The 18,235-nt window shown below is 42.5% G+C and overlaps 1 protein-coding gene across 2 annotated transcripts in view; it reads left to right on the top strand.

Annotated features, from left to right (window-relative positions):
* Window positions 1-1,212: 1,212 nt before the first annotated feature.
* Window positions 1,213-18,235, top strand: part of LOC146380883 (protein NLRC3-like) — a 53,719-nt gene continuing 36,696 nt past the window's right edge. Inside the window, exons 1-4 of one of the 2 annotated variants that reach the window (XM_084940276.1) lie at window positions 1,213-1,342; window positions 10,188-10,423; window positions 10,528-12,316; window positions 16,613-16,786. In XM_084940276.1, coding sequence (XP_084796402.1) covers window positions 1,230-1,342; window positions 10,188-10,423; window positions 10,528-12,316; window positions 16,613-16,786 — 2,312 coding nt within the window. In that variant the 5' untranslated portion in view covers window positions 1,213-1,229. The remainder of the gene's footprint in view (window positions 1,343-10,187; window positions 10,424-10,527; window positions 12,317-16,612; window positions 16,787-18,235) is intronic. The other variant, XM_084940277.1, reaches the window with a different exon arrangement.

The following is an 18,235-nucleotide window of genomic DNA, read 5'->3' as shown; positions in this document are numbered from 1 at the left end:
GTGAAACTAAAATGTCCTGAAGCTTGAATTTCTGTTGGAATTCTATCAGAAGTTAGATCATGTGCGGTCGGAGGTCTTCGTCCATCTGTGTGCTGAGAAATATCCTCATAGTTAGAAGAACTTAGAGCTCAGAAAGGTCTGTAGGATCAGATTGTCATGTTTAGTGCTGTGTGGCAGGCAGGATGAGGACCCATATGCAGGACTCAAGACAGAGGAATAAACTCAAAACGGCAGCTTTATTGCTGGAAAAAACTTCACGTCAAATACAAAGCTAAACTAAACTCAAACTAAAACACTGGAAAATTAAAGCAGGAACTGAGAACTAGGGATTGACCAGGAACATGGAGGGAAAAACCACAGCATAGTGAGAGTACGATGCAACAACTGACAGAGAAAAACACAGGGCTTAAATACACAAGCAGGACAACGAGTGCATGGGGAACAGGTGGTAACACAACTGGGACAAATCAGACATAACGAGACAAAGGAAAGCAAATCCAGATACACTGCACACAGGACAAGGACTATCAAAATAAAACAGGAAACACAGAGACTGAAACTCAGACTCAGGGCACACAAGCTTAACACAGTGACTGGGGAGACATAGGGAACAGAGACTAAACACAGGATAAGAAAACTACTAAGGGAGGAAGGACTACAATCACTAAGAAATAAAGAAAACCAAAACTATTGACAACAATAATCAAATAATATAATTACAGAGTCTGAACCACCGTGACAGAGATTAATTTGCTAAACAGGAACACTTTAGGTTTGAGGCCTAAGGGCAGCAGCTTTATAGAAAGAACATGTTAGATGTTATTTTTAAATTTAATCAGGATAGAAAAGTGCTCAGAGTCAAGTCAAGTAGAGTTTTATTGTCAACCCAACAATATACACTCAAGTATACAGTGGGTCGAAATATCATGCACCTGGACCAAAGGTACACACTGTAAAAATAAAAATGAAAAAATTCAGATATACATATATACATCTATACAGAAATAAGATAAACTAAGAATACGTACAACAGTATTGTACTTGAATAGAAATAGAATAAGTATAGAAAAGAGTGAGAATGAGAATTAATAAATACAATAGAAGTCAGGTTTCTCTAATCCCTGATGTGGATTATGTGACCTGGTTTCTAGTTCAGAAATCAGCTGAGTGCAGAAAGCTGACTCTAACTCACTGAATGTTTGTGCTTTACCTATCAGGCTGACCGAAGGATGATGATGGAGGAAGAGGACGACAGAGCAGAGTCTGTAGGATCCAGCTGTGCGTCTGTGAGGAGTGACAGGTCCAAAGATCCACCTCCAGGCTCCAGGAGTGGACCAACAAAGTAAGAGAATGAACTTGAGAACTGAACCCACTTCACTAAGTATCAACCTGAGGTCTTTGTACGACAGTTCAGAGCCGCACATCTGGAGATAAATCTGCCATTCTTGATGCTTATGTGAAGATGAAAAAGTCTGCTTTGAACATGGAGAGAAATATTTCTCAAAGGGGTTACAAATGTGTACGACATGATCCACAAACAAAGATTTGTACACATGTTTTACACTGGGAGTTGAACACAGCCTACATTTGTGGATCTGTGAAGTTGACAGCATTAAACTCTCAAAACCACACATAAGCATGCGACATGATCTGTGTGTTTCAGGCGATTCATCCACATATATTTAAGTTTTTGTGAGCGAGGAGCGATGTTATTTGTAGTTTCAGACATTTGTATGCACAGAAAGGTTTGTGAAAGCCAAAATTATCGAATTCATGAGCTGAACTTGATAAATTGTGTGTAAATGATCAGTATTTATTTGGGTTTAGATGTATACATTTGTAAAATAGTTGTATGGTCAGATTACTTTGTATTTGTGTGTGGACTGAAGCATGCACGTGTGACTCCTCAAAAGTTTCACACATTTGTAAATCTTAGTTTATGATTTTGGATCATATCGTACAAATTTGCAACACTTTCGAGACAAATTTCTCTCCATACTTTGGAGTCCTGTTCATCTTTGGATCAACACACTTCTGCGAGCAGGTTTTCTCAAACATGAAGTCCAAACATGCTCTCTCCTGACTGATGACACTCTGCAGTCTTGCATGAATATTAAAGTGACTTCTTACAGCCCTGATATGTAGAAGCTCTGCAGTGATGTTCAGAAACAGAAATCACACTAAAAAAGTGAGAACAGTATCATTTATTAAATATCTATATTTGTGACCCTGAGCTGATGTAGTTTTATTTTATTTCTAAATCTTTTTTTCATGCCTAAAGATGAATAAAAATACTTAAGAAAAAAATCCTGATTGAGGTTGTCATAATTCATGCATGAAAGGGTTAAGCTCAGTCTTTAAAACCTTACAATGTAATTTAATTTAATTTATAAATGTAAGTCTATGGGCTCACGGTTTAACAGAAACCACCACTTCAGAAAAGAATCAGTCTGAGGCTAACTTTGATCTTTCAGTGGGTACATGAAGCTTAGGATCATGATTTTTCATCGCGAGTCATCCAAACCAGACAGCAGCAGACTGATGACTAACCTCGTGTTGTGGATGGATTATCTCAGGTGTTCTCCTGACTGAAGTTTAGTCCGTTTCCTGCCATGACTGCATTTCTTTCTGCCCATCAGGAACTCTCACATTAAGTTTTATTGAGAGGAAAAAAGTTAGCGTTCATCCTTCAACTGTGCTCTGCTAATGTGTTTATATGATCCTAACAATAGCTCTGTAGCTAACCACCAGGTAGCACAGCATTATATGCCAGCTAGCTTAACTTCCTTAACTTTAGAAACGTTTCTGCTGTTTAGTTTTGTGTTTCCATTTATGCCCGATGTTAAAGCAGAGGGATATGTTTTAGTCCATGATGGTCTGTATTAGGGCTGGGTATCGTCACTGATTTCTATAATCGATTCCATTCCGATACACCAGGTCCCAATTTAACTTGATTTGATTTAATTTGATTTTGACCCAGATAGTCAGAAATATTATAACTCTAATCATTTATCAGTACTGACACTTGTGAGACTTCATCAGAGGCTTAAATATTAAAGCAGACACCTTTATGTCAAAATAACTGAGGATAAAACACAGAAAAACATGAAGGAGATTTTCCTGTTCTGGCTTTTTATAGCAGATAACCTTAAAAATATTCTGCAGTCGATCAAAAACGGAAGAAAACCATGAATCCATGAAACCATGATGAACATTACCTGATGCTGCTGATGTGAAGCAGAGCAAAGTTACAGAGGTTTTATTAGAAACACAGCTAAGCGTTTTGGCATCATTTGTAAAAGTTAAATTTCTTCGGTATTGAACAGCAGAAATGAGGCTTTCTTGTCGGAAGTAAACAAACAAAAACAAACTGCAGCTGAAAGCTCTGTACACAATGGTAGACTGGTGCGTAAAAAGCAAGCAAACAGAGATTTGAGATGGTAAACTGTTCTTGAAGTACACTGAGAGAGGGAGAGAGCTGTGCAGGAAGTGTGATTTTATCGTGATGGAAGCAAAACAGCAAAAGTCAGAGGGAATTAATAACGATGTTTATCAAATGTGAAGTGCAGTTTTGATCTTTTGCTGCTGATTCAGTTAATTTTGATCGGAGTGACGAAACCTGCAACATCAGAATCTGTGAGATGTCGGCTTTCAGCCCCGACGGCGTGTCCGTGTACGTGCCGTCGGGGGAGAAAGCCGACATCTCACAGATTCTGATGCGTTGGGTCCGCGCTTTGTCTTTACATCTTTGTGTGGAATCCGTTTATCTGCTCTCATTTGCTGTTTTAGCTGTTTGTTGGTTGCTGAAACAGTTTGTGAGCTTTAAGCTGAGATTCTGGCGTTTCTGGCAAAATACATTTAGATTTAAAAATAGTTTCAGGATTTAATGAATCGATTTCACATTATTCAAGCTAAAATCGATTTAAATCAGAAAATCTTTTATTGAAACCCACCCCTAGTCTGTATCCCTTGCCACAGCCTCCAAGTATCTCTGCTGTCGCTGACACTGTGAAATCCTCCTGGAGTGCTGCCTTTTCGCCTCTCTGATTCCACGTGACAGGTTTGCCCTTGCTGTTCTTAGGCTCACCTCATAACCGGCTCTGAAGGCTGCATTCCTCACTCTCAGGAGCCTATAGACCTCACCTGTGAGCCATGGTTTCTGATTCGCCTGGACAGTGATAGTCCTGGTCTCTGTGACATCATCGATGCATTTTGAGATATAGGCAATGACAGTTTCTGTATATTCCTGAAGGTCTGTGGTGTTGTCAGTGTGGCGGCCTGTTTAAAGATCTCCAGTCTGTGGTGGAAAAACAGTCTTGCAGTGCCTCTGAGGACCCTTCTGGCCACAAATGTACCTGCTAACAAACTGGTTTGGTGACTTTGACCAGGGGCCTGTATGCTGGCATTAGCATAACAGTGATGTGATCAGAGGCATCGAGGTGGGGCCTTTGTAATCTCCTCTCTGGGTGGTGAAAAAATTGAATGTTGTTTCCCTGTGTAGGAAATTTAATGTGTTTGTGCAGTTTGGGAAGCACAGTCTTTGGGTCTGCATGATTGAAATCACCTGCCAAGACAAGAAAAGCATCTGGGTGGGCTGTCTGCTGCCCACTGACATGCTGATACAGTTCATTTAGTGCCTCACTCCTATTGTTTTTATTGGAGCAGGGAGGGATATAGACAGCAACAAACAGTATGGGTGTAAATTCCCTCGGTAGGTAGAACGGTCTGCACTTGATGACCATAAGCTCCAACAGTGGTGAACAGTGTTTGCAAGTCACAACAGCGTCACGACACCAGGCATCGTTGATGTAAACACAGAGTACCACTGTGATGTTGAGCTTCTTGTCCAGGAAGCGCACTTTGGACAGTACGATTGTGGGAATAGCGGGTTTGTGTGGATTAGCCATTAGCCTACTCCAGATAAGATAAGATAAGATAAGATAAGATAAGATAAGATAAGATAAGACAGAATAACCTTTATTAGTCCCACACATGGGAAATTTGTTTTGTCACAGCAGGAAGTGGACAGTGCAAAAGTTATGTTGCAAAAATTAGAATATAATAAGAATAAATACAGTACACACCTGTACAGAATAGAATACAATAAAATACTATATACAGTAGAATAAAATAGAATAAAATATACAATAGGATAAAAATAGAATACAAATTTTATATACAACTGAGTAAAAATACAACAATGCCAGAAAAGAGTTTTGCACTTAGTGTTCTTGCACATGTGTGTGTTTGATCAGTTGGAGTCTTTGTTGTACAGTCTGACAGCAGTGGGGAGGAAATACCTGCGAAATCTCTCCGTCCCACACTGTGGGTGCCGCAGCCACTGAAGGAGCTGCTCAGTGCTGTCACAGTCTCCTGCATGGGGTGGGTGATGTTGTCCAACAGGGATGACAGCTTAGCCACCATTCTCCTGTCACTCACCACCTCCACTGGGTTCAGAGGGCATCTTAGAACAGAGCTGGCCCTTCTGATCAGCCTGTTCAGTCTCTTCCTGTCCCCAGCAGAGATGCTGCCACCCCAGCAGACCACACTGTAAAAGATGGCTGAGGCCACCACAGAGTCATAGAAGGTCTTCAGGAGTGGGCCCTTCACTCCAAAAGACCTGAGTCTCCACAGCAGGTACAGCCTGCTCTGCCCTTTCCTGTAGAGGGCGTCTGAGTTATGAGTCCAGTCCAGTTTGTTGTTCAGATGAACACCAAGCTACCTGTAGCTGTCCACAGCCTCAATATCCATACCTTGGATGTTCAGTGGTTACAGTGGAGGATGTTTGTGCCTGCGGAAGTCTACCACCAGCTCCTTGGTTTTACTGGTGTTGATGTGGAGGTGTCATGGTTCTGGGTCGGTTCGACCCAGCATTTTGAGCTTGTTTTGGTTTATTTTTGAGTGATCGTTTTGTTCTCTGGTGCTTTGTTGATTATTATTATTTTTATTATTATTTATCTATTGGTTCTGTGATTCGGGTTTTGGGTTTGCTTTCAGGATTTGTGTCTCATGTTTAGCATTGAGTTCCATGTATTATATTCTGTCTGCCTCTCAGTGTCGAGTCTGTGTCTTTGTGTGATGGTTTCTTGTTTCCTGTTTTATTGTGAAAGTCCGTGTCTTATGTGAGTGTTTTCAGTTTTACCTCCCTTGTCTCGTCTTGTTAATTACTCCCAGCTGTGTCCCCCACCTGTGTGTAATCTCCCTGTGTTTCTCTGAGGCTGTGTCCCAATTCAGGGTCTGCACGCTTGAAGTACGCATTTTAAGTGCGGTTACGTCACCGCCACGCGACGACGGCTGTCCCAATTCGAAGTGTACTTCAAATGCATACTCCAAATGCGCCGTCGATTTCCCCAAATACCAAGCGTGGTCCGGTAAACGCTTCGTGGCCCCATATATCCCACAATTCATAGCGCGGCGGTGGGTGTGGATAATTTTGCCGCAAAATACGGCAGAAGGGAGCGGCCGAAGAAGTTTGGTTTTTTTTTCCCCAAACTTTATTGAAATTATAAAGCGAACAGTCAGTCATTCCAGTTCAGTTTGTACAGTAGACATGCAAGGCAAATAAGAGTAACAATATACAGTACAATGAAATAAGAAGGATAAATAAATAAAGGGAAAAAAAGAAAAAAAAGGGGGGGAATGTGACAGACTTCATAACAACTTTGTACTTGAAAGTTGTGAAAGCTCATTCGTTAAACATTTCTGAATGAATTTCAATCAATGATAAACCTTTTTTATTGGAAGTTAATTTAAGAGAGTTTAAGTAATATTCAATTTCAATCAAAAACAAATTAAATGATGGGGTTGAGTTTTGAAATTTACATTTATGTATATGGAATTTCCCTAATAAGATGGAGCGGCAGAAGAGTGAACTGTCAAAAGTACTGAATATGACGTCACTTAATTATGTGCGAATGTTAATAATTAAAGTCAGTCATATATCCACAAACACAACAAGCTGAAAGTCAGTGACATATGTATATGTGTATATATATGTATATATATGTGTATATATATATGTGTGTATACATATATATGTGTGTATACATATATGTGTATATACATATATGTGTATATATATATATATGTATGTATATATATATATATATATATATATATATATATATAGTCCTAATGATCTGACAATACTATAATATTGGCCATATTATATTTACATTACCACAGTGAGATGACTTTAGTCTCATGAACAACATTAACTAATTGTCATTTACTAACTAATCTTAAATGGCTGTTCAGTACTGAAATGAAGCCCAACAATCATGTTTTACAGTCCTGTGGTCTCAGCCTCAGATACTCAACTAATCAAAGTGATGTCATGACAAAAATGAATGACCAACAAAACATTTTTCTCCTTCATTTCTGTCAAACAATGCTGTATGTAACGTGTCTCGCGGTTAGTATTATGGTTGCTGGGCAACCTGAACAGCGCGACGAAGCGTATACCGTCCCATTTCACAAGCCTCTCACTTCCGCAATTCTCGTACTTATAGTACGCACCGTACGTAGTACGCGTAGTGCGCATACTTCAAGCGTGCAGACCCTGAATTGGGACACAGCCTGAGTGTCTTCTGTTGTAGTAGTCGCTGGTCCGTCTGTGTATCCACCATGTTTCATCTGTGTGTTCTACCTGCTGTCAACCGTCATTTACCTCCGTCCATCCTCCTTCATGTTCATGTCCTGGTTTGTGTTCAGTAGTTTAGTTGTTCTCAGTTTAGATAGTCTTCTGTCCCATTTGCCGTTTCTCTATTTACATTTTGTGTCCAATAAACCACCTTCACACCTTTACAAGTGCCTGCATTTGGATCCTACTTCATTATCTCCACACGGCTCACTCCACTCACCATGACAGGAGGTAGTTCAGCTGGCACCAGTCCACAAAATCTTGGGTCAGTCCTCTGTACTCCTTGTCATCCCCATCAGTGATGAGGCCAACTATTGCAGAGTCATCAGAGAACTTCTGCAGGAAGCACTGGGTGGAGTTGTGGGAGAAGTCTGCAGTGTAGATGGTGAAGAGGAACGGAGCCAGAACCGTTCCCTGTGGGGCCCCGTACTGCAGATGACCCTGTCCAACACACAGCCCTGAGTTCTCACACACTGTGGTAGGTCGGTGAGGTAGTGCAAAATCCAGGTAGTGAGGTGATGGTCCACTTCTGAGTTCTCCAGCTTGTCCTTCAGGACCGTGGGAAGAATGGTGTTGAAGGCACTGGAGAAATCAAAGAACATGATTCTCACAGTGCTTCCAGCGGTCTCCAGGTGAGCGAGGGAACGATGTAGGAGGTGAATGACGGCATCATCCGCTCCAATGCCAGGCTGGTAGGCAAACTGAAGTGGGTCCAGTGATGAGCTCACCAGGTGCTGAAGCTGAGCCAGGACCAGCCGCTCTTGGGTCTTCATCAGGTGGGATGTCAGAGCCACCGGCCTGTAGCTGTTGAGGTCCTTGGGGCGTGAAGTCTTTGGCACTGGTACAACACAGGAGGTTTTCCAGAGCTGTGGGACTCTCCCCAGCCTCAGGCTCAGGTTGAAGAGGTGCTCCATCACCCCACACAGTTGGTCTGCGCAGGACCTGACGACCCTTGAGCTGATGCCATCTGGGCCCGCTGCCTTCCTGCCGTTAATCCTCCTCAGTTCCCTCCTAACCTGGGTGGTTGAGAGAGACAGGCTGGAGCCTTGTGTTGAGTGTGTATTGCATGCTGTTGTTGGGGGTGGGGAGGAGTGAGCAGGGTGAGTAGAGGAGGTGTGGAGTGTCTGAGGTGTCAGAGGTGGAACAGTAGTAGTGGGGGTGGGTGAGTCTGCAGCCGGTGTTGGAGACTGCCTCATGGATGAATCAAATCTGCCTCCACGCTGATCCCTCTTCTGTTTTCTCTCACCCTGCTTGAGATGTTTCCACTGTGGGTGAGATCTAGTAGTGGGGGTCGCTGATGGTAGATGCCTCTGAAGCAGTCCGCAGTTCCTTAGTGTAACTCGTAGCTCTTCCACGTGTGAAACGTTTGTGGATTTGCTTCTATTGATTTTGAGCTGGAGCTCACGGCTGTATGAGTGTTTTTGTGAAAATGAAAATGAACATAAAGACAGGAACACTGTTTTGATTTTGTATGAAGTTGGTTTTTCCAAACTAAGTCCAGCTGTATGTTTAGCAGGAGACCACTGATGAACCAAAACCACAACCAAAGCTTGTTAGCCATAGCAAATTTTTGGTGTATAGAAGTATAGTTTACTAGTTTAGCTTTTTTAAAGAAATGCAGTCTTAGTAACACAGATGTACAGATGAACTCATAAAAAGGATATTAGTTGTATTTTTTGAATGTACAGAAAGTTTTGAAATGAGACAAAATATTTATGAAGAAATATAACAGCAACCTAAACCTAAATGTGAAGAAATAAAGTTCAGGAACTTATTTAAAATGAAATGATTCCTTATTGATGTGCACATCTTATCAAATATTGATAAAGGAAATTAGAAATAGGTAATTTCTAAAAGCCATCTTGTCTATTCTTAAGTACTGAAAATGTCACTGAACAGGTGTTTATTATTGGCTGACAGGAATTAGCTGACTTTTATTGTTGGTTCGTATCTGTCAGCTTTTCCTGTTCATTCATGTCAGCCGCTCTGGGTTTTATACGAGAAGAGAAACCTGGTCATCTTGATCCAAGGAGCTTGAAAAGAAAAGTGACTGGACTTCTTTCTTGAAGACATTTTCCCTCTGAAACTTCTTTTGAAGCTTCCTCAGTTCTAAGAGCTATTGGTGGAGAGTCCCAGATTTTTAAGCCCTATTGGGACTTTCGGGTGTGGGTCACTATCATCCAAGGTTTTAAGTGAACCCTTGCTCATCTTGATTGTGTTTGGGAAAAATCAGAGTTCTCTGTGTTTGAGACTGCACAGCACTTCTAAACTGGTTCAAAGTGAACTAACCCAAGATAAGCTGCACACAGTGGCTGTAAAACAGTGAAGGATATAATGTCTCTTTCTGATGGTAGGCTTTAATCGTGAAATATCTGCAGGAAGAGTTTGTATTCATCACTCAGAGTTTAATAAGACAGGCAGAGAAGAAAAGCAGTTAATTAGTGTTGATGAAATCAGAGCAACTGTTTGGAACTGCAGTTTGGCTGAATCTGGATGTTTGCCACTAAAAGTAAATAATTTTAGTGATAAAGAAATGTGTTCACAGAGGGAGGAAGAGGAGCGGTGTTTGTGAGGAGGAGCAGCTGTCCTGCTGTGCTTTGTGTCAGGACGTCCTGAAAGATCCAGTCTCTGCCAGCTGTGGACACTGGTTCTGCAGACAGTGCATCTCCTCATACTGGGACCAGTCTGCTTCATCAGGAGACTTGTCCTGTCCCCAGTGTGGAGAAAGATCCAGAACCAGAGCTGGACTGCAGACAGCCAGTCAGAGCAGCTGTGTACAAAGTAAGACTGAACATCTGTCTGCTGATGGACTCATTTCTGAAAACTGGACTTCTTGTTGTTGTTCAGACATTGAAGAGTTTTCTTTCTGTTTTTCTTTCTTTCAGCAGATGTTGGTCTGCAGGAGGTTTTAGATGAACATAAGATCAGTCTGAGGAGGAGATGCGAACGTGTGACTGAAGGAAGTGATGAAACAGGAAGTAGAACCCTCCTCAACAGGATCTACACTGAGCTCTACATCACAGAGGGACAGAGTGAAGAGGTTCATACCCAACATGAGGTGAGGCAGCTGGAGACAGCTTCCAAGATGGACGCCCTCCATGACGCTCCAATCAGGTGCCAGGACATCTTTAAAGCCTTACCTGACCAACAGAGACCCATCAGAGTGGTTCTGACCAACGGCGTGGCTGGTGTTGGAAAAACCTTCTCAGTGCAGAAGTTCACTCTGGACTGGGCAGAGGGCTTGGAGAACCAACATGTCAGTGTGGTGGTTCTGCTTTCATTCAGGGAGCTGAACCTGATCAGAGATGAGCAGTACAGTCTTCTGGAGCTGCTCCATGTTTTCCATCCAACATTACAGAAGGTCACAGCAGAGAAGCTGGCTGTCTCTCAGCTTTTGTTCATCTTTGACGGCCTGGATGAAAGCAGACTTTCATTGGATTTCACCAACAGGAAGCTGCTGTCTGATGTCACACAGAAGTCATCAGTCAGCCAGCTGCTGACAAACCTCATCCAGGGGAATCTGCTTCCCTCGGCTCTCGTCTGGATAACTTCCCGACCTGCAGCAGCCAATCAGATCCCTCCTACATGTGTTGACAGGCTAACAGAAGTACGAGGCTTCACTGACGCCCAGAAGGAGGAGTACTTCAGGAGGAGATTCAGTGATGAAGAGCTGTCCAGCAGAATCATCTCCCACATGAAGACATCCAGGAGCCTCCACATCATGTGTAGAATCCCAGTCTTCTGCTGGATCACTGCTACAGTTCTGGAGCACATGTTGACTACAGAGCAGAGAGGAGAGCTGCCCAAGACCCTGACTGACATGTACTCACACTTCCTGCTGGTTCAGACAAAGAGGAAGAAGAACAAGTACCATGAGGGACATGAGACGAGTCCACAGGAGCTGACGGAGGCTGACAGGGAAGTTCTTCTGAAGCTGGGGAGGCTGGCGTTTGAACATCTGGAGAAAGGAAACATCATGTTCTACCAAGAAGACCTGGAGCAGTGTGGTCTGGATGTGACAGAGGCCTCGGTGTACTCAGGAGTTTGTACAGAGATCTTCAAAAGAGAGTGTGTGATCTTCCAGAAACCAGTCTACTGCTTTGTTCATCTGAGCATTCAGGAGTTTCTGGCTGCTGTCTACATGTTCCACTGTTTCACCAACAGGAAGACAGAGGTGCTGAGGAACTTCCTGGGACAAACTTATTGGAAATCATCTCTGGATGATTTCCTAAATAGAGCCATGGAGAAATCCCTCCAAAGTAAAACTGGCCACCTGGACCTGTTTGTCCGCTTCCTTTATGGCCTCTGTCTGCAGTCTAATCAGAGACTCTTAGGAGGTCTGCTGGGTCAGACAGAGAATATTCCAGAAATATTCAAGAAAGCCATTCAGAACCTGAAGAAGAAGAACAGTTACGAAATATCTCCTGACAGAAGCATCAACATCTTCCACTGTCTGATGGAGATGAACGACCTCTCAGTATATCGGGAGATCAAGGAATTCATCAAGTCAAAGAACATATTAGGGGATCTCTCTATGATCCACTGCTCAGCTCTGGCCTTCATGCTGCAGATGTCAGAGGAGGTTCTGGATGAGTTGGACCTGCAGAAGTACAACACATCACAGCAGGGACGACATAGACTGATTCCAGCTGTGAGGAACTGCAGAAAAGCTCAGTAAGTCCAGATGTGATCATTGACATAATTTAACATTGTTAGTAGTTTTTGACATGATGTAATTTTTTTCTTTTTTAAACACAGTTACACTTCATACGATATTTTATTACACAGTCAAACGAGCCATCTCTTAGATGCTTCTCCTTTAAATTTTTCTTCTCACATGAAGAGTTCTGAAGGATCAGTCCCTTAAAGCCCTCATGGTGCTGTATTATTCCACTATAACACTTTGCTTTCAAAATTTTTTAAAGTAGAATTTGAGGCGGAGCCTTCAGCTTTCAGGCCCCTTTTCTGTGGAACCAGCTCCCAGTTTGGATTCAGGAGACAGACACTATCTTTGCTTTCTCTGCTGTGAACCCTACGGTAGATTAAACATGATGTGTCACGACCATTGCGAACTCAGCTTCTACCTCAGGAAACAGCAGGGGTTGATACACTAAAAGAAGTTTCAAAATCTAGTGGCAGAGGAGGTGAGGGAGTTATGGTTATATTCCAGTGGACCAGGATGCTGGGTTGTGGTCAGTGATACAGCAGAAGGTTGTCTCTAGTTTCTCATTCAATCGTTTGGTTTGTCTATTTTTCTGTGGATGATAGCCAGGGTTTAGCCCCTAAGGCAGTGCAGAAAGTTCTCCATGCCTGACACATCAATTGTCGGCCTCTGTCAGATACTATTTTGGTGGGAATTCCATGAAGTTTGAACACTTGGCTTGATGTTGGCTATCTCTGTGGCTGTGGGTAAGTCCTCATTTTAGGTTTGACAGCGTTTTTATCAGATAAAGGTGAATGACTTAAACATGAATTGAGCTGTGGTTTGGGAAAGGCCTCGGAGGAGACTGGTGGCAGTCAGTTTTCAATTCAGTTTATGTATACAGCAACAGTTGTGATTTGGCGCTGTTTATATTGTAATATAGACCTTACAATAATACCTACAAAGAAAAACCCAACAATCATATGACCCCCTATGAGCAAGCAGTTTGGCGACAGTGGGAAGGAAAACTCCTTTTTTACAGGAAGAAACCTCCAGCAGAACCAGGCTCAGGGAAGGGCAGCCATCTGTCGTGACTGGTTAGGGTGAGAGAAGGAAAACAGGTCAAAAGACATGCACAGAGAGAGCGAACACCAAGTGACAGTGCCACCCAAGGGAGAGGAATATAACTGGTAAGCAGGCTAGTGAAGATAAGCAGCCCATGGCCTCAGTAAGGTGGTCGAGGATTCCATAGAATGGAGTGGATGAGCTTGGAAAATTAGGAAGGAATGGTGGAAGAAGAGATCAAAGGAAATTTTGGACAACGAAAGACCTTAATAGATGAATGAGGGGAACCCTCGATCATGTAGCGATGTGGCTCAACTCTCAACTGAAGCTCTGACAGTGACGCATGCTGGGATTTTAAGACTTGGGGCAATGGCTTGAAACCACATGAGAAGTGAAGAGAAACATTGAGGAATTATACACAAGGTGGAGTTCACATGTCTTAAAAGGAGCAATAGAGGACAGAACCAGGCATTCCTGTGCAATGAGGGTTCGCTGGTGTTATGCAAAGGCAGGAAAGATGGCAGAGAAACTGGCATCCCGGTGCTGGAAGGGTTTGCTGGTGCATTTTGTGGCGGAGGGAACAAAATGGAGAAACTGGTGTGAGAAATGTTTACTGCTTAGTTTGCAAATGACCAATATGGAAACGAAGACTGGCAACACGGTGTCAGGAATGTGCTCTGTTACATTTTGTGAAAGATGGATAGATGCAGGGAAACTGACATCCCAGTGGGGGATGATGGCAGAAGCTGCCAATCTAGTGGCTGAAAAGTGAGCTGCTGTATTTTGCAAAGGAAGGTTAGGGAAGAGACAACCTGGCAAAAAGCTTTCCGCTGCATTTACAAATGAGGAATAGAGACAAAGAACCTGGCGTCTTAGTGCCGAAAGGAATGGCTGCTGCTAAGGATATGAGGCTGGATGCGGAGAAACTGGCATCCCAGTGCTTCTGCATTTTGCGAATGAGAACCTGGCATTCTGGTGTCAGGAAGTTTGAAGCTGCATATTACAAAAGGATGGATAGTAGAGCATTTTTTTTTTGTTTTGTTACAAAATTGAAAAATTGAACCTGGCAAAGAATAATGACCAACGTGCCTTGCGTGCATTTAGTCTTTTTGCTGTCCCTAGGTTGATTAAGTTTTTATGATCTGTCTAGATAGTGAAAGGTTGTTCAGCTCCCTCCGACAGATGTCGACATTCCTCCAAAGCGAGCTTAACTGCTCACAGCTCTCTGTCCCCAACATCATAATTTCTTTCTGCAGGACTGAGGTGATGTGAAAAAAGGCGCATAGATGAAGTTTAGCTTGGGGCCCAGAGCGCTGGGAGAGGGCTGCACCCACACCTGTGTCTGAGGCATCTATCTCAACAATGAAAGGATTATCTTTGTCAGGGTGGACCAACACTGGGGCAGTGGTGAACAGATGTTTCAATTGAGAGAAAGACATCTCAGCTTCGGGTGACCAGGTGAATGAAACCTTAGTGGATGTGAGGTGTGTTAAAGCAGAACTGTCAATGCAGAGGGACAGGGAAACCAATTCTTTAAAAGAAGCAGGCTCGTCATGGGAGGCGAGCTGATCCTTCAAAGATTCATTCAACATTTGTAAATGCACCCACCACAGTGCCCGATCCCGCCAGCCTGCCTCAGAGGCAGCAGCCGGAAATCAGTGAGGAAGTCTGCCACACTACGACGACCCCGTTTCAAGTTTAAGAGTTTCCTGGCCGGGGGGTTAGAAAACTAGAAAGTTAGAGGCCATCCAGGTATTTATGTCTTTAAGACATTCCTGCAGTTTAACTAATTGGTGTGTGTTATCTGGCTTCATGGATAGATAAAGTTGGGTGTCATCTGCATAGCAGCTAAAATGTATGCTATGCCTTCTGATGATACTGCCTAAGGGAAGCATGTATAATGTAAACAGAATTGGTCCTAGCACTGTACCCTGTGGAACACCATAGTTGACCTTTGCATTTTCACTGTTAAATTTTTATATAGCTTTAGTGCACGTAAAAACATCTGCTTGTTTAAGTGCAAATAAATGGATGGGGTTTTTTTTGCACTAGTAAAGTTGTGGAGTTGTATTTTGTCTCGCATCAATTATATCGTCAGTTATATAGTTATCTCAAATTTTCAAAAATATATAATTTTTTATCATGTTCTAATCTCAACTCTTCTGTCATGAATGTCATGAAAGAAGAAAATGTGAGTCATAATGTTCAGGAGACCTTATTTCTTTGTTCCTGAACAAACTGATGATCAAACTGTGAAAACACACAAGGAAATATTAGACACACACTCACAATCATCATCAGGTAATTAAACATGAAACACTCTAGATGTTGAGAATAGGGCTGCTCCATTATTTCAAAAATCATAATCAATAAACCAGGAATAAACAGAATCCTTGAAACCTCAGTAACGAAAGAGGTGTGTGTCTCCTCTTAATCTAAGAGATTATCTCCATTCTGACCTGTTCAAGCTAGAATTCTCTGAACCATGGACATGAAAGCAGATCCAGGGTATCTCCGTCCAAGGAATGACTGAGCATCTGAAATGAGCAGAGACTTATAAGGAAGACATGAGTTTCTTTGTTTCATTTACCTGGTTTAATATTTGGATACAAAATCGTCAACAAGATTCACAGAATGGCAAGACCAACTTTTCTAATGAGACAGACATTAGTTCTGACTCCAGAAAGTCACGATGATCATTTTGATTTGTTCTTTTTTATGTTAGTTCCCCTGACATCCGATATGATATCAGCAGCTCTGAGTTCATTCATCATTATTGTCCAGTGATGAGATTTCTGCTCCGTTTGGTCAGCAGATTTTTCCTGTGTGTGGACGTGAACAGTCGTACCTGACAGCAGCAGGTAGCAAACAGAGATCATCTTTTCCAGCTGGAACTCTTCACTGAGCTGAACTCATTCAAAATGTTCTGGAGTCAGATTAAAAACAGGAAAAAGTCCAAATGTGTGTCTTCACTCTGACTCTGGATCAGATCTCACTGACAGACTGTGGACATTATGGAAGCCTAAATGTGACGCCCTCCTTCATCCGCAGATTAATGCCAAACAAAGATTCTCATTAAAAGTGTGCAGGTCTGAGAGAGACTGAATCATTGTGTCATGGCAAACACAGTAAGAGGAGCTGAAGCACAGATGTGAAGAGCAGATGTTCATCAGATTATGATGTCACTCTGTTTTGTCTTCATTTTGATTTTTGATGATTTTCTGCTTTTATAATAACACATTTTATATTTTCTATAATCACAGTCTGGCTGAGTGTGAACTCTCACCAACTCACTGTGAAGTTGTGGCCTCAGCTCTGAAGTCCAACCCCTCCCATCTGACAGAGCTGGACATGAGTGAAAACAACCTGCAGGATTCAGCAGTGAAGCTTCTGTGTGCTGGACTGGAGAGTCCAAACTGTCGACTGGAGACTCTGAGGTGAGTTCACTGACTGCAGCTGAAGTGGAGCGGTGACGGGGAGATGTTTGACAGGACAGTTTTTCAGCCTCCACATGTTCATGTTGTGCTCCATCAGTCAGTGAAGATGAAGTCAGTACTGATGAGGCTGTAGAGTGTGTGAGGGATGTGAATGAGGCTGTTGAAGATCTGATGATAGCAGATAAAAACAGGCTACAGAGACTTTGAGCTTGTCTGGAAACAGAGAGAGAGAAAAGAAAGACATGAATGTCAAAGCTAATAAAGGTGAAATTAGGAGCTGTGATGATGTTAATGGTATCAGAAGCTGATATGGGTGCTACAGAGACAACCCACACAGTTGCTGTGGTGAGGTGTGTGTTAAAGCAGAGGAACACGGAGTAGTCTAACACAGGCCCAAACATAACAACAAAGCAGGATTCAGGCTCTGTGAGAGGATTTCAAGCAGAAGCTGGAGAAGAAAAAGAACTCTGTTGGAATGACTACAGAAAGCACGCAGCTGAGACCAGTTTAAGTGTCTGAGGTTTCCATGGAGCCCAGTCTAACATTCATTTATACACTAATGTACAGAAGTGAATGGGAAAATGAATCCATAGTTTCAAATGTAGAAATAGTTCTTAGTTCATTTACAGAGTTTAATACAGTTACTTTATAAAAAGTCTCAGAATCTTTCTGCCCGTGTCTGACACCTGTTGCATTATGGGTAAGAGGGATCCCAGGCCAGCCAATCAGAGTAGAGTTTGACAATAAAGCCAAAGATGGCCTCCAGTGAAGATAGGACATAATGGCTGACATCACTGCAGACTGGAGCCTGAACCAGGATCTGCCAGTTCCATGTAATCACATCATTTTAATGGCATTGTGTTCTGGATCAGACCTGGAAACATCACTGCCTATTTTATTGTTCACACTAAATCCATGATGGCTCCATGCGGCCATGGCTGGATGTCCAGCTTACAGACCCCTGGGCACAAATGTGTGATGGACCCTCGCCAGCTGGAGTTGAATGCTCGGCTTCTTTTCCTTGTTCAATAATTAGACATACAGGGCACACAGTGTGTGTACAGAACAGCTGAAATCATTATGGAGGCCTCACTGGAATATGGAAAGTAAGCATCACAGTACAGCTTCACTGAAGCTTTAACTGAGTTGGCTACATCCCCTTTCTTCAGTGAATGCTTCTTATGACAAAATTAGTGGATCCTTATAAAAAACAACTTCACATAATCACAGAGTGAGAAATAAAATTCAGTGGCTCTTATTGTTGCTTGAGATCGTAAATAAACGAAACAAAAAACATATCACAGGCATTACCCTGAAATATATTCCAAGCATGTTATTACTGACAGTAGGAATATACTTAACACAATGTAATCACTCGGCTTGGAACGGTTCGCAGCCGAGTGTGAAGCGGTGGGAATGAGAGTCAGCACCTCCAAATCTGAGGCCATG

This window comes from Perissodus microlepis, chromosome 9 (assembly GCF_051167445.1).
Source record: "Perissodus microlepis isolate ML-2025 ecotype Zambia chromosome 9, ASM5116744v1, whole genome shotgun sequence".
In the NCBI taxonomy this organism is placed as follows: Eukaryota; Metazoa; Chordata; class Actinopteri; order Cichliformes; family Cichlidae; genus Perissodus; species Perissodus microlepis.
This window is presented reverse-complemented; position numbering and strand designations above follow the sequence as displayed.